Source organism: Bos javanicus, chromosome 12, assembly GCF_032452875.1.
Source record: "Bos javanicus breed banteng chromosome 12, ARS-OSU_banteng_1.0, whole genome shotgun sequence".
NCBI lineage: Eukaryota > Metazoa > Chordata > Mammalia > Artiodactyla > Bovidae > Bos > Bos javanicus.
This window is the reverse complement of record NC_083879.1, coordinates 73,411,991-73,428,250: the sequence shown is the minus strand read 5'-3', so window position 1 is coordinate 73,428,250 and position 16,260 is coordinate 73,411,991. Positions and strand designations below refer to the sequence as shown.

At 40.5% G+C, this 16,260-nt stretch overlaps 1 protein-coding gene across 4 annotated transcripts in view; it reads left to right on the top strand.

Moving 5' to 3' along the window:
- Positions 1–15,996, top strand: part of DZIP1 (DAZ interacting zinc finger protein 1) — a 51,309-nt gene extending 35,313 nt beyond the window's left edge. For all 4 annotated transcript variants that reach the window (XM_061435228.1, XM_061435229.1, XM_061435231.1 and 1 more), the window contains 8 exons: positions 2,297–2,439; positions 5,955–6,117; positions 6,408–6,537; positions 8,031–8,084; positions 9,734–9,930; positions 11,456–11,586; positions 12,752–12,929; positions 14,904–15,996. In XM_061435228.1, coding sequence (XP_061291212.1) covers positions 2,297–2,439; positions 5,955–6,117; positions 6,408–6,537; positions 8,031–8,084; positions 9,734–9,930; positions 11,456–11,586; positions 12,752–12,929; positions 14,904–14,980 — 1,073 coding nt within the window. In that variant the 3' untranslated portion in view covers positions 14,981–15,996. The remainder of the gene's footprint in view (positions 1–2,296; positions 2,440–5,954; positions 6,118–6,407; positions 6,538–8,030; positions 8,085–9,733; positions 9,931–11,455; positions 11,587–12,751; positions 12,930–14,903) is intronic.
- The last annotated feature ends 264 nt before the right edge of the window (positions 15,997–16,260 follow it).

Here is a 16,260-nt window from a genome sequence, read left to right as displayed (position 1 = left end):
TCTTACCTCTCTGGTTTTAGAGTCCTGTGAATAATGAGGAAATTGAGTACTAGACGATCAAGTCCCTTCCAACTCAGAAATTCTGTTGTGTTGCTTTTTGTTTTGTTTAACTACTTGCTTTGCGCTACAGTTATTTGCTTACCATGAATGGTGTGGTGCGTTAATGAGTCTGATATAACTGATTACATGTATGGGCTATTATGCGTTAGCCTGGCCATCTGCTTGGGCATGCTTTACATTTTTTAATTAGAGGAAATGCAGATTTCTAGAATAGTTTGTCTTGATCTTGGTGAGACAATATGTGCTTTATTTAAAATCTTCAGTTCTGATCGTCTTTCAAGTCATTCATTTCACCTTTACAGAAAAGGTTTATCTTTATTATTTTCTTATCTATTCTACCTTCTTTGTCTTGCTTCTGTCTTGCCAGCCCCAGGCTCATAAGACTTCTTCATATAAAAGTTTTTCTAATTATTCACAAATGACTTTCCAAAGTGAGCACCCACTTATGAAGGAATTTAAGGACAGAGGGAAATCTCCCATCATTTGGGGGAACTTAGGCATCAAAATGAACTTGCCATCAGGGCTGAAGGTGAACTTGGACGAGCCAGCAAATGAATTCAGTTACCTCTATCAACGGCCTTGCAACTCTTCTAGACTGTGGCCAGTCTGTTCCGGGTGTCACGTGACCCCTGCTTGTGGCCCCATGTCCCGGAGCCTCTCTTCGGACTGGGCTTCTGTGTTGTTTCCTTTATATCTGAGGTGCTGGCCAAAGAATTGTCTTTGCCTAATTGAGACAGGAGGTGCTTCTATTTCAACAGTAGCTCTATGACTTCCAGGCTCTCTCTTGGTACTTCTTTTTACTTTCAGCCCTAGACAGTTGCAGGCTTGATGGCCAACCAGCAGCCAGAGTCAGCGACAGCCATGTCTGCGGCTAAGCCCTCTAGGTTTTGATGGACTCAGTTCCTAGGGCAGAAGTTCTTTTTTTTTTTTTTTGTAGTTTTAGAATATTGGGAAAACAGCAGCATAAATGCTGAGAATATAAAATTTAAGATTACGTCTGACTTTTATCCATATAGACTCATATAAAATTTCATAATTTTGATTTAGCAAGCCATGGTAGCAAAGTGTAGAAAAGCATCATCATGCAGGTTTTTCCCTTCTATATAATGGACCAATAATAATGTGGCTAATTTTGCCTGAAATTTGTTAATAAGGGACAGAAATATTCTTTACTGTTGGAATTGAACTAGTGTTTAGAAAGCATCTTAACCAAAAGGCATGTTGTTAAGATATTCTTCAAATCCACGTGCCATGGGAACCTAAAAGTCCCATCTGCTGAGGCAGGTGAGACCTTGAAAGAATGGGGTCTCTGTGGGGACCTGTAGCCCCAGACCTGGGCAGTGGCATTTGGTGCCACTTTCTTTGGGTGAAATGCTTTTGTTAGGAGAACAGGCTTCAGAGTGACGATAGTACCATCATCACCTTCTCCAGATCTGCCTGTGATGTTCACTAAGGGTCTGAACTGCCCAACACTGAAACTGTTTCCTAAGCCTTCATTTTCCTTTGACATAAGCACTCGGTTGTTCAAGGTCATACAGTCCTGCCCCTTTCTCCAAACCTTCTTAAACTTAAGACATTTTTTTCTGGAAGGAAATAAAAGGAATAAGGAAGAACACATTAAGAGACTCTGTCCTGTTATTTTTTGTTTCAAACTTCAGGTTGTTTTAAGCAAAATATACTTTTCCTAAGACTTTTGTCAATTTCTTTTTCATTTTGGTAAGTATTTTGAGAGAGATCATAATCTTCACATTTTGAAATTTTATGTGAACTTAACATCCACTAAATTCATTACATAAAACTTAATTATTTAAAAGAAATAAGGCTTTTTCTTCATTAGATGATACCTAAATTCTAACTGGATTTAGGAGAGATGATTTCTTTAGGAAGTAGTAAAAATAATTTTAGGATAAAACGTTAAACTTTTAAATACTTTTTTTTTCCCCCATTTTGCTTCCCTAGAGACTTATTTCTCACATTACTTATCTAGCTATAATTTGGTTGAGTAATCAAGAAAAAGTCTTTGAAGATCCTGAAGTTTTGAAGCAGGCTTAAGATAATTTTAACAGCTATAATACTTATGGATTATATATTGTGCTGAATGACTAAAATATTCAAATACCCGAAAACATTATAAATGCTTGCTTGCTGTTTAGAAGTTGTATTTTGCCATTTTCTGCTTAGAGGTTTGATACATTTGTTTAATTCCTTTTAACACATTATAAAAACCTTATTTCAGGAAGAGAAAATGAACAGAAATTATATGACAACAAGATACATATAAGGAAAACTTTGAAGAATAACCCTTCCCTCACTAAGGAAATAAGAACCGTCTTGGAGCAGAGTTTGGTGGAGAAACTGGAAACCTTGGGAATTAATGCAGTAAGTTCACCCACTTTGGGAATATTTACTGGTTAGTTTTATTTTGTTTTCTAAATAATAAATGATCAGAGAAGAGGAGGTGGCATGTCAGTTCTGTTACATTTGGAGACCAGAGCCTGATGCGACATGATTCATTAAACACTTTGGTGGCATTCACCGTGTGCCTGACACCTTTCAGAGAGCTTTCCCAGTGTTAACTCATTTAAACCTAGAGATTGATCTCTGAGGTAAGTGGCAGTCAGTTCATCTGCATTTTGCAGAGGTGAAGTCATTGATTCAGGTCACACGTTAGTGATGAAGGAGCCAGGATTTGCCTCTAGGCAGTTGCAGAGCTGCTTACATTCTGATGTTAGCTCCAAACTATGTCTATTACAAAATCAGCAGCACTTATTAAATGAATGGGTGAATGAATTGTATTTCATGGTGTTGCCAGATTGAATGGTTGCATACATGAAATACACAAACTTAATTGAACAACCTGAATTTATATATTCCTGTTTCTGCATATGAGTATACATATTACATGTGCATGTATGAATGTGTAATGCAAAAGTATGCATACATCTGTGGGTGATTTATGCAGTGGTGTGCACATGGACACGTGTGCACTGTGTACATGCACTGCATGCATGTTTATGTGTGCAGATGCACGTGCTGTATTTGTGTATGTTGATCGGTGTATATAGGTGCAAGAATCTGTATGCATACATGTGTATATGTGTGTCTACATATGTGCATACATTTGTGTGTATCTGAATGTATGTATGTATACAAAGATGTGTATTTACAGATTTGTATGTCTGTATGTGGTGTGTGTGTGTATGATCTGTAACTACCACCCAGGTCAAGAAATCCTTCATTTCCAATATCCTAGAAGACTCTGGCTTTCCTAAGTCGATATTGCTCCATACTCCCCAACCAGAGGCAATGGCTATTTAGATTTAGTTTTGTTTGTTCTTAAACCTCATATGAGTGGAATCCTACACTGTGTAGTATTTGTGTCATTTGTTTTGCTTATGATTTTTCTTTAAGATTCATTCATATTATTTCATTTTACATAGTTTGTACTATAATACTGTGGTGTATAAATACACTACATTTTATCTGTTCTCCTGTTGAGGGCCATTTGGATTTCCAGTTTGGGGCTTTTGGGCTTTACATTCTTGTACTTTTTGGTGGACATGAACATTCCTTTCTCTTGGATGTATATCTAGGATTGAAATTTCTAGTTTTAGTAGGTGTAGCCAAATAATTTTCCAAAGTGTAAACATTGACATATCCCTAGGAGTGTGTGAGAGCTCCTGTTGTAGCTGCATATGGTTTTGGGGTTATATGTTTTATTTGGGACATTTACTTTTATCCTATAAATATAAAAACACCTTTTTTTATTTTTCCTTTTTTTTTAAATTTTATTTTTAAACTTTACAATATTGTATTAATTTTGCCAAATATTGAAATGAATCCGCCACAGGTATACCTGTGTTCCCTATCCTGAACCCTCCTCCCTGCTCCCTCCCCATACTGGGTCGTCCCAGTGCACCAGTCCCAAGCATCCAGTATTGTGCGTCGAACTTGGACTGGCGACTCGTTTCATATATGATATTATACATGTTTCAATGCCATTCTCCCAAATCTCCCCACCCTCTCCCTCTCCCACAGAGTCCATAAGACTGATCTATACATCAGTGTCTCTTTTGCTGTCTCGTACACAGGGTTATTGTTACCATCTTTCTAAATTCCATATATATGTGTTAGTATACTGTATTGGTGTTTTTCTTTCTGGCTTACTTCACTCTGTATAATAGGCTCCAGTTTCATCCACCTCATTAGAACTGATCCAAATGTATTCTTTTTAATGGCTGAGTAATACTCCATTGTGTATATGTACCACAGCTTTCTTATCCATTCATCTGCTGATGGGCATCTAGGTTGCTTCCATGTCCTGGCTATTATAAACAGTGCTGTGATGAATATTGGGGTACACGTGTCTCTTTCCCTTCTGGTTTCCTCAGTAAAACACCCTTTTTTAATGTAATGCATAGTTTTTTGTTTACTTTTTTGTCTATCTGGGCTTTAACAATTAAGTTTGGAAACACTGAGTTGGGGATCTAAATTTATTTCCAGTTGGATCAGTTGTTTCAATATCTTTTGTTGAATAACCCACCCTTTGTTTGTTTGTTTGAAATAGCAGTCATAAAGGACATCTTTATATACATTTGGATTTATTTTTGGATGTTCAATGATTTTATCCTTTCAATTTTTTGGTATTTGTTTGCTAACACCATACTGGTTTAATTTTAGTACCTTTGTCCTGTATTTTAGTATCTGTTATAGGCCATGCCTTTTTATTACTCTTATTTCAAAAATGTCTTGGCAGTTCTTTCATATTTTGTTTTCCAGTGAACTTTAGAAACAGCTGCTGCAGTTCCAAAATAATCCTTGCTGGTATTCTGATTGGAATTGCTTTAAATGTTGTGTATTATTTAGGAAGAATTGACATTTGTACAGAATTGTGTCTTTGCATCCAGCATCAGGGTATAGGAAGACAGGCGCTGAACACTGCTCACACAAACAGCTGGTAGATCCATAATGATTATAGGATGTGAAATGAAGGAAAAGTAGAAGGGATTGAATAATTGAGGTCAGAGAAACTGCTTGGAGGTGGCAGTCGATCTGATGATGAAGATTACTGCCCTGGGCAGCTGGATGGGTGGTGGGGCCACTTCCTGGAATGAGGAAGACTGAGGGAAAGGTGGGGGAGGAGATGGGAGTGTGTGTGTGACACTGATATTGAATAAATGAATAAATCACTCTTTAACTGATTTTCATCTTAGAACCTTTCAAATCCTGAAGAATTTTCTCAAGTCACCTCTTAAATTATGGCATTTTCATAATTGAAAGCCTGATGATTTTTCTCTTACCTGTGGCATAACTAGCCTTGAAGTTTTTCATTGTGGCATCAGTCTCCTTTTCTGCTCTCCTCACCTGTTCCTTTGTAGCATTAACCCCTGGACACCTTGACCGGTACTGCCTCATTGGCTGCCTTCCCCACAAGGTGCCCCATCTGATCCCACCCTTCTTTTTACTTGTTTCATCCACCCATCCTTCAGGGCACAGCCCAGCCTCCACCTTAAGCCTTCTTGGGCCACTGAGGCCTCTGATGGCCTGAATCTCTGAATTCCTCCAGCCCTTGTAGACTCATTCAGTCTTTATCACACATCTTGCATTGTTGGTTAATCAGTCATAATCAGTCACTCACATGCCTTCCATGCATTTAGTCCTGATCCCAAATGCACAGTATCCCTAACCAGCCATGTATAATCTTACATGCTCCTTATGTGTCCCGTTGCACCTTGAGCTCCTTTTGGGGCTGGGACCATGTATTATATGTCAGGGCATCCCCATCTTACATGCAGCAGTCAGGACAAAAGATTGGCACACTTAATGCAGACAGACATCCATGAAATGAAAAACATCAAAGGATAATTGATTAACTTAATGTTTTGTTCCTTCAGGATATACGTGGTATTCCAAGTGATCACTTGAATAGAGTGCTAAGAACTGTGGAATCAACAAGACATGAGCGAGAAAGACAAATACCTAACATTCAGCAAATTCGAGAATTCCTTGAACATCAGGTCAGCTGTAAAATTGAAGAGAGAACACTGCTGTCCACAGGTAAGCCTGTCACCCACTGCCATTTCATGTCTGCGGAAGTATTAATAGAGCAACCGTTTCATGATTTTATATGGTTCACAAACCTTGGCACTTAATTGGCAACTCTGTTACTGCTTGAACCATTAAATGTTGCATTTTAGATTGTATTTTTACAATTAAAAACCTCCTGTAGTGTGGACTCTAGACCCTTGAGATGGGCTTGTTTGTTTCAGTGCCAATGTAGACAATATTGTAGCATTTTCTTCTGCTTTTCATGCAGTGGAGACTCACAAATGACACTACTATTCCAGACAGGTATGGTGCTTCTCAAATGGACACCCTTTCAGCTGGAGAACTACCCAAAGCAATTCACCTTCCTCCCAAAAGCAGACAGCTGATTAGACAAAGACCTGTTTTTTCTGATAGAACATCTGTTCCAAAGTGAGTATTTTCAACTCTAATTTTTTTTTTAAATATTTGTCTCAGCTTGGGCTGCTATAACAGAATACTATTGACTGGGTGGCTTAAATAACAGAAATATATTTTCTAACACTTCTGGAGGGTGGAACTCTGAGATCAGGGTGCCAGCCAACATAGTCAGGTTCTGGGAGGCTTCTCTCCCAGGACTTACAGATGGTCAGTGAAAGGTTGTTGTTGAATCACGCGAATATACCGGGATTCTTGGCCCCCGGAGGAGAAGAATTCAATCCGGGGCCAGAGACGAGGCTTGATCGCTCAGAGCTTTTGTGTAATAAAGGTTTATTAAAGTATAAAGGAGATAGAGAAAGCTTCTGACATAGGCATCAGAAGGGGGCAGAAAGAGTACCCCCCTGCTAGTCTTCAGCTGGATGTTATATAGTCACTAGCAGTCTGTTAATGAAAGAAAGGAATGTCTTAAAATTCAGAATGGCACCAGACCCCTCACCCATAAGATGCATTTTGGGATAATCTTGGCACCAAATGGTTTATCCTGGGCCATAAAATGATTAACTTGAATCTTGAAGAAGGGCAGATCACCATACAAATAGTTTCATTTACATAGATTAGGGGAACAATATCTGAGTATAACATACTGGTTTGTCAAGTAGGTTCTGGGCCAAGAGGCGGAACCGACTTGGAGACAGAGTTTGGGGTAAAGACATAGTACATTAGCATAGCTTAAGACAAACATTTCCATAAGAAAAAGGCATTGGTTATCTCTAGCCTCAAGAATAGCTAACTTCAGGTGAAACCAGGTGTCATTATGGCAACACAGTATTTTAAGAGAAACCTCCCTTTAAATTTGTATAGAGAAGAAAAAAATATTGCTAGTTTGTTTCCTCCTGCCGCTTAAGAGAGATAAAAATGTCTGACACTTGCAGGCTATTTCCTCCATTTGGAGACCCCTGGCCTTCCTGCCTGTTACCCTCTCATTTTCATCAACTCCAGTCCCCAGGTCCTGGTCTACAAAGACTGTGAAAAGTTTGTCCTTTCTTCCTCCTTAAGAATTCCAGACCCCTCTCTCCTTGGGGACCCCTAGATTTCCTATCAACCTGCCTAGGAAATGACTCTCTCATCAGCTTCTTAGTGTGTCCTCATATGCCAAGGAGAACAAGAGAGCCTTGGTCTCTCTTCCTTTACCCACGGGGGCACTAATTCCTTTCTGTGTGGGCCCCATCCTCATGACCTCATCTAAACCAAATCACCCCATCTCCAGATACCATCACACTGAGGGCTAGGGCTTCAACACAGGAATATTAGGGGGCCACAAACATCTACCCCACAGCAATGTGTGACCCAACAGAGAATCACACTTGGAATGCCTACCCTTCTCTCAGTTTGGGGAGACTCATAACTGCTCACCCTCTAATAAAGCAAAAATCACCAATTCCATAGAATTCTATTTTAAATTACATGATTTGCTCATGCTGGAAATATTTTTCTCTTGCTTTTAGAGTTAAGAAAAATGCCACAGAAGATCATTTTCCCAGGAGGTCTTCCACTATTGTGTGAGTACCAAGGGAGCAGGGCAAGGTAGTTTTTAAAAGTTCTTTTCACTGAACATTCCTTTCACTGTAAATTAGTATGTTCATTGTGGTTCACTAGAGCCATAATTATTACATATCATATTTAATCTGTGATTCCTTTGTTACACCTTCGTTTCTTTGTCCTAAGTCAGTAGCACTTGTGGCCTCCCTTAACAAGTGGGACCACACCTGAGTCATGTTTGTTATTTCCCACCCCCACCCCTGCCTAGTTTAGTAATTTTCGATAAACGTGATAAGTTAAATGCGTGATGTTGCTGTTTAGTGGCTGGATCCATGATGGTGTATCTGGATAGAATTTTAGTGTTCCAGCTTCTTGTGGAAGTTGTTAACGGCCTTAGACCTTACTCTCTTAGGCTCGCTTAGGATACTGAGAACCCTATCTCAGTCATTCCTTAACTGTGTCACACTGACTCAGGTGATTACCTGTTTTAAGCCTCAGTTGTTCTATCTGTAAGATGGGATGATGCCTCCTCTTTCACAGGATAGTTCTACAAATTAAAATGAGAACATATGAAAAGGACTTGGCCTCAGTGCTTGGCACTTGTGGGTACTCAATAAGTTGTAGGTATATTATTGTTATTAATTATGAGTAAAACTAATTTTATGATAATTGAATTCCATAGTAGAGAGAATAAATATGATAAAGACACTATAAATGATAACTCACCCTTTAGAAGCACTTATCATGTAATAATCTCATGGGAAGAGCTTTATTTCATGGGATGTAATGTAACTGAACATTGTGTGGAATTTAAGTGCTCAGTGAATATTTTTTAAATGAATGGATACTGCTCTGAATTTGTTTCACTTTAAAGTGGGGTGATGATTTACATGATATTACAAATGAGTGTGTGTATTAATATAAAAGTACTTGGTAGGGTACAGTATAAAGGTAAGCTATAAGTAATGCATGCATGCACGCCTGCGCGTGTCCTCAGTCGTGTGGACTCTTTGCAAATGACACTATTTTAAAAGACAGCATAGTTTTATCCCAGAAATATTTTTTTCCACTCTAAAATATGTTTCTTAGGTGTGTAAAAACTAATATTAAAAAAATACAAAATTTGAGTTTAGAGGAGTAATGTCCTAACTTCAGTTCACCTTGGTAAATTTATGCTATGTGGCATGTGGTTGGCAGATATAAACTTGAAATGACCAGTCCGCCTTTTGCATAATAAGTCCTCGGCCTGGCCGCCATCTTGTTCTGTGGCCATGCAGGCGTTTGTTAGGCTCTCTTGAGAAAGTTCCGACCTCTTTAAGGGGCATGCTGCTGCTGCTGCTGCTGCTGCTAAGTCACGTCAGTCATGTCTGACTCGGTGCGACCCCATAGACGGCAGCCCACCAGGCTCCCCCGTCCCTGGGATTCTCCAGGCAAGAACACTGGAGTGGGTTGCCATTTCCTTCACTGAATGAAAGTGAAAAGTGAAAGTGAAGTCGCTCAGTCGTGTCCGACTCTTCGCGACCCCATGGACTGCAGCCCACCAGGCTCCTCCGTCCATGGGATTTCCCAGGCAAGAGTACTGGAGTGGGGTGCCATTGCCTTCTCCATATTGTCTGTAAACCCTGAAACATGGAAACAGCGCCCCCTGTTTGCGCTTTGTTTTGTTTAGGACTCCTCCCTTCAGTTCCGAGGAGGAGCTGGATGCTGACGACCTCGTCCAGGCGTTCGCTTCCCCAGATGTACTTCCTGTGCTGTCGTCTAAAAGCAACAAGAGTAGTTTCGGAAAGAGCGCCGTCGTCAAAAGCGACACTGACTGGACCGAGGGAAGTGAAATTGAGGACTCTGATATTTCCCCCAAGCCCACAGGTAAGCTTTCCTTTACTGAAAACCCATCTGGAAATTTTGATTTTAGGACAGTGGTTATCAACCACAATGCTTCTGTGGACAGTGGTTCTCAGCTCTCCATACCGGGCATCTGAGCTGAGAAAGTTCTCGAGGAAACGATGTGACCATAAAATGAAAGTGCTAGTCCCTCAGTCTTGTCCGACTCTGCGACCCCATGGACTGTAGGCTGCCAGGCTCCTCTGTCCTTGAAATTCTCCAGGCAAGAATACTGCAGTGAGTAGTCATTGGCTTCTCAAGGGGATCTTCCCAACCCAGGGATCCAACTCGGGTCTACTGCATTGCAGGCAGATTCTTTACAATCGGAGCCACAAGGAAAGAAAGTATGGGGTTAATCTAAAAATTGTTGATGCCTGAGGAAAAATGGAAGGGGCTTAGCAAGTAGTTGATGTTCAGGTGGAAGGAGAGAGGAACGGGTTGGGAATGTCTGGGTGTATTAGTAACAAACGCAGGGTTGCTGTAATGAAGTACACGGTGTGGCTTAAACCACAGAATCTGCCTCATAGGAGCTGGAAGACCACAGTCAAGGTGGCCAGGTTGGATTCTTCTGAGAGCTATGAGGAGAGGACCTGCTCTGAGTCTCTGTCCTTGGCTTGTAGATGGCTGTCTCCTCCCTATGTCTACTCACGTTGACTGTCTCTTTGGGTGCCTCTGTGTCCAAATTTCCCACTCTTGTCCAAGGACACCAGTTGTGTTAGATTAGGGTCCTCCTTAATGACCTCACCTTAACCTAATTACCTCTTTAAAGGTCCTGTCTCTAAATAAGGTCACCTTCTGAGGTAATGGGGGTAAGGACGTCAACGTACGCATTTGGGACACAATTTAACCCCTAATACTGTGTGTCCTTGAGAATAACTGTTCTAACACACCATGCTGCCTTTTGGAAATAGGGCAATTCTAAAGGAACGTGAGGTCCAAGTTGGTGATTGCTGATAATTTGCCAAGGAGAAGAGGCAAAAGGGTCATTGAAAAAAGAAAGAAAGAAACTCTGTTTAATGCAACTTAAAAATTCTATATTTTAAACATATCAGATGTAATTAGTTTATTGTATAGAATTTGTATATACCATGTATTTTTAGAATCACGTAAAATATAACTTTTAAAATAATTGTTTTTGAAAATACCATATGAATATCCATTCACACAGGCTGCCTCACTGAAATTAAAAGTTTCTGATCATGAGTCTGAATGACATCCTTTTTTGATTTAAACTAAAAGTTTTATTCTTCTAGTCTAGAGGATCATGATTTTTTAAAAGGCATTATCTGTGATGCTTGGACTCTCTCTGGAGAAGGAAATGGCAACCCACTTCAGTATTCTTGCCTGGAAAATCCCATGGACAGAGGAGCCTGGCAGGCTATAGTCCATGGGGTCACACAGAGTTGGACACAACTGAGCAACTAACACACAGACTCTCTCACATTGTAAGATTATTTTGGAACTGAAGACTAATTTTTAAAACGTTACCTGTTTTCTATGGGTCCTATAGGAACCTCCATTAAAACATTAACTGGAAAAGTTGAAAAGACGGTTTCAAATCACAGAAATATGAATAAGCCAGTTGGTGGAATTAATGTTGCTGACGCATTCATCAAAAAAGAACTAAAAGAAGATCTAAAGGTGAAATCACTTTTACTTGTTAAACATACACAAATTCATCTTTTAATGAATATATCATAATAATTGTATTTTGTAGTGAAATGTAAAACAAATACAATTATTTAGTACAGTAGAGATTTTTACTTTATCTTGTTTTCAGTATTGCATTTCCATAGGGAATCAAAGATACTGAAAGGATAACTGGTAATAATACATCTTATGCTTATCAGGTTTTACAGGTTTTCAGAATCCTGCCATGTGTATTATTTGACACTGGTAGATATTAGGTAGTTTGTTCACAGAAACTTGTGACTGAATAGAATCTGGGCTTTCAGATATGAGTCCAGGAACCTTTTTGCTACCAAGATAGGACCTGGAAGAGAAATAGGGACTTTTTAGAGTTTACCCCCACTTGGCAGCTGGAGTCCATGACATGCTTTAGAGAGACTGTGACCCGAGCGGAGGACAAAGCCGAGCTCTCCTCCCTGAGACTTTGGGCACACTCCAAGGTCTGGCACCAGGCCCCGGAAGTGCTCCTGTGGATGGAGACCTGGGTGGGCTTCTCTGTGTTGACCGGGTCTTCCAGTAGTAGTTGCTCTTTCTTTAATTTTTCACCTACATTAGATTTAATTCTTCCCTGCTCATCTGTGGAATCCAGAGCATTCTGTCCAACTACTTTCATAAGTTAGTGCCATTTGTGTTACCCAAGCCCAAAATGACAAAAAGTCACATCAGTCAAGAGCCACCGTGTCTTCCTTAGAAGGTGCACTGGAGAAATACACAGTCCTTCCCATCGGGGCCGCTTTTGCAGGGCCCTCGTGTGACGTCTCCTGCAGTTAAATGTCTTAGCATCACAGAGGTAAGAGCCCCAGAGCTGGTCTTACTGCTCCTTGGGGAGCATCCTGACTTGACTTTACAACGTAGTTTCTGGAATTTTCTAAATTCACGATTGCTGCATAGGAAACATACATTTCCATGACAACAGACAAAAAGATGTGGTTCCCTCTGCTTTCGAAGCACAGATTTCCAAACCCATTTCATCGCCCTCAGAGATGACCAGATGAGAGACACTCTGAGGCTCCCAACTTCTTACCATTTAGCGTCAGTGGCCCAGTCTGTTTGAGGGGCTCTAACACACACGGTTTCTTTAGGGAACATTCATTTTTCTCCGCTTTTTTTTTTTTAGTGTACAGATGTGGACGATGATGACTGGGACATATCATCCTTAGAGGAAGACAGATCTATAGGGAGAAAAGCTGGGCGAGAACAGAAGGAACCTCCTCCACCTGTGAAGATTGAGTCAAATTCTACTCAAGTGCCAAATGCCTGGGTTGCAGCTAACCCAAAAGGACCAAAGGGAGAAGGTTTGCAGTTTTGGTGTCTACCGGAAGCCTTTATAAATACCAGACTACCCTAACGGGCTTCCCTGGTGGCTCAGCGGAAAAGAATCTGCCTGCCAAGCAGGAGATGTGGGTTTGATCCCTGTGTCAGAAATATCCCCTGGAGAAGGAAATAGTAACCCACTCCAGTATTTTTGCCTGGGAAATCCCATGGACAGAGGAGCCTGGCAGGCTACAGTCTGTGGGGTCACAAAAACGTTGGACACGACTGAGCGACGTAAAAAACATTATTTTAATAAGGACTGAATGTGAACAACTTACTGATTTAGTATCTATTTACTAATTTTCTAAATTTTAATTTCAGTTTCTAATCTTTTGTCTTTAAAATTTTTAAATATCTATTTTTGAAAGTGGCCCTACAAATACTCTTCTCGTAGATGCCTCCTAGAAATTTACATTTCTGATACATACCTAAATGAGGCCACTTTTTTCATGACTATCTTCCTGTATTCATCTGTGTGTTAAATATTGTTATTTTCTTCCAAGGAAGATTCTTCTTGGAACATTGTAGCCAGTGGAATGAAGGACCAGGGAAACTGTTTACTGCCATTGATCCTATCCACCCAGGCTAGAGTCTGGATAATAAGTCCACTCACTTAACCTCTCAACACATTTAATCTTTAAAATCAGAAAATATAATTTGTATTTTTTTAAATCAGAGAAGTTCTTTTCCACATCCCCCCAACCCCTCCTGCCCCCTACATACCCACAGCGCCTCCTCCCAGCCATCCTTACATCCCTGCAAGTAACGGGCTCAGACTTGTTTCTGCTGCTGCTGCTGCTAAGTTGCTTCAGTCGTGCCCGACTCTGTGCGACCTCAGAGATGGCAGCCCACCAGGCTCCCCTATCCCTGGGATTCTCCAGGCAAGAACACTGGAATGGGTTGCCATTTCCTTCTCCAGTGCATGAAAGTGAAAAGTGAAAGTGAAGTCGCTCAGTCGTGTCTGACTCTTAGCGACCCCATGGACTGCAGCCCACCAGGCTCCTCCGTCCATGGGATTTTCCAGGCAAGAGTACTGGAGTGGGTTGCCATTGCCTTCTCCAAGACTTGCTTCTAGACTTATCGATTTTAGACGTGAACTTTCTAGGTGCTGATAAGACAGATGAAGATTTGGCTCCTTCTCCACTGCCTGCACCTCTCATGCCCCCTCTTCGGTACTTTCGTTCCCCCATCTATAATTTTAAATGAATACATGCACATCTCTTGGTCTGTTTATAGCAGGATCTTGTACCCCGCCCCCCGCGTTTCTAAGATGAACCATTGCTGCCTCTGTCTTCACTTGATCTCTTCTCTCCACCAATGTGTCAGGTGTTAACACTGACCTGTTCTGTCACCATCATAAGTTTTCTGTGCTATGTCTCAGCATCCATCCTCATCATTGAAAAAGCAAAAGACGCGTTTACGCTACAATGACTGTGGAAGGACTCGGGACACTCAGAATGCGCTGAGTACATTTCCTCCTGCCGGTGCCATGACCCCACGCCCCTCAAAGAAAACATCCCTACTTATGCTCAAGTGGAATTCTCTGTACTCTGTTTCAGTGGCTCAAGGCACTTTTGATCTAACTTCACCTTTAAGCTCATCTATGCTAGAGAACATATTTTTAGCATTTAGTCTCTCCCTGGCTTGTTAATTTTATTCTCCTCTCTTAATGGCTGCCCACCTCCAGGCGCTGTGCTGAATGCCAGGAGGTGGGGGCCGGGTGGAAGCTTTGCTACGAGGGCCCTGTGAGGCTGACCTAAAGACATGGCCGTACCGCGGTGGTGGGATGGTCCACAGCGTCCTGCCCCAGCCTGTGGGAGCTGGGGGTGGGGTTGGCAAGCCGACGGGCCCGAGTGACGAATTACAGTGTGAAGTTATGGAGCTTTTACTGGCTGGACAATGTGCTCGTTTAATCACGGGGGCCTCCTCTCCCTCCCTCCCTGTCTCCCACACAGGACCTCAGGATGAGTCCAGTACACTGAAAAGCAGCTTAGTAACCGTGACTGAATGGAGTGACTCTTCAGACGTGTAACTGTCACCCCGTGCGTCAGGAGGTCCGTCCAGACTTCAGCAGTATTTGGTATCATGGTATTTCAGCACTGCCTACACACAACTATAATTGTCCTGCCTGACAGTATCTCCTGCAATAACAAGGAAACCGGCTCTCAGAGAACAAGAGTCTCTTTAATGGCACCTAATGCAGTGTTAAAAAAAAATCACACACAAATTGTCAACAGTATTTTGAAGCATATAAAGGTGTTTAAGAATGCTGCTGCTGCTGCTTAAAAATAATGTGTCACTGAAGTCATAAAAAGTTTTTTCTTCAGAACAGTGCTCTAGTGTTTAGGTGTATTTTTTTCAACTAATTTTTAAGTGAATTTTTTTTTTAAACTAATAGCAGGGTTTAGTTTGCATTTAAACTTTAAAAAAAAATATCTTTCTTATGTACATTGTCCTGTTGGAAGTGTTTCACTATAAAGTTCTGTATCCTTAAAATGGAATTGGTGGAAATCAGTGAAATTTTAAGAGTAGACAGCTTATGTTTCATCTAGAAGTAAGTTTAGAGTTAATAAGAATATAGTTTGCCCATATTAACTACATTTTCCAGAAGTACTTTTACCATATGCAGCTTTTGGCCTCTGTAAGCATGTTTTAGAACTTAAAATACTATTTCTGCAGCATACCCTTAACCTTGGATATTTTATGAATAAAATGTAGCCATTTTAAATATCAGTTAATTTATCAGACTATGAATAGAATAGATTGAATCAATCCTGAATTCATATGTGTCTGTAGTTTTTTTTCTTTTTTACTTTTTTAAAATGCCCTTTCCGCATTAGAAAATACCTCAAAACTAGTTATATTCTTAACAGTGACATTATCGATAGTCAACACATTCATAGAAACTGTTTTTTGCATTTTTTTATACTTTGTGGTACTATCTGTACTTTTATTTCCCCCAAAAAAGTAATATTTTAACTAAATGGTCTGTTAGGGTTTGGAACTCTCTTTGTTTTGTCAGCCTTTCAAGTAAAACCCTCAATGACACCCTTGTGACTGTGGCTGAGTTATTAGAGCTGATTTCAAGTTAAACTCATCTCATTCAAGGATTTAAGCTTGCTTGGTAGCTATGCCATGTAACATGGTGATCTAAAAGAGCAATTTTTCTTTTATCTGTTTCTGCCCCACCAGGGTCCTTTTTACTTGTGGGCCACTTACTTTTTTAAAAACTTCCCACTAAGGCCATTTAATGCAAATATACCTGCTTTAAATGTAAGTTTCTAAAAGCTCAAATAAACCCCGAATCAAATC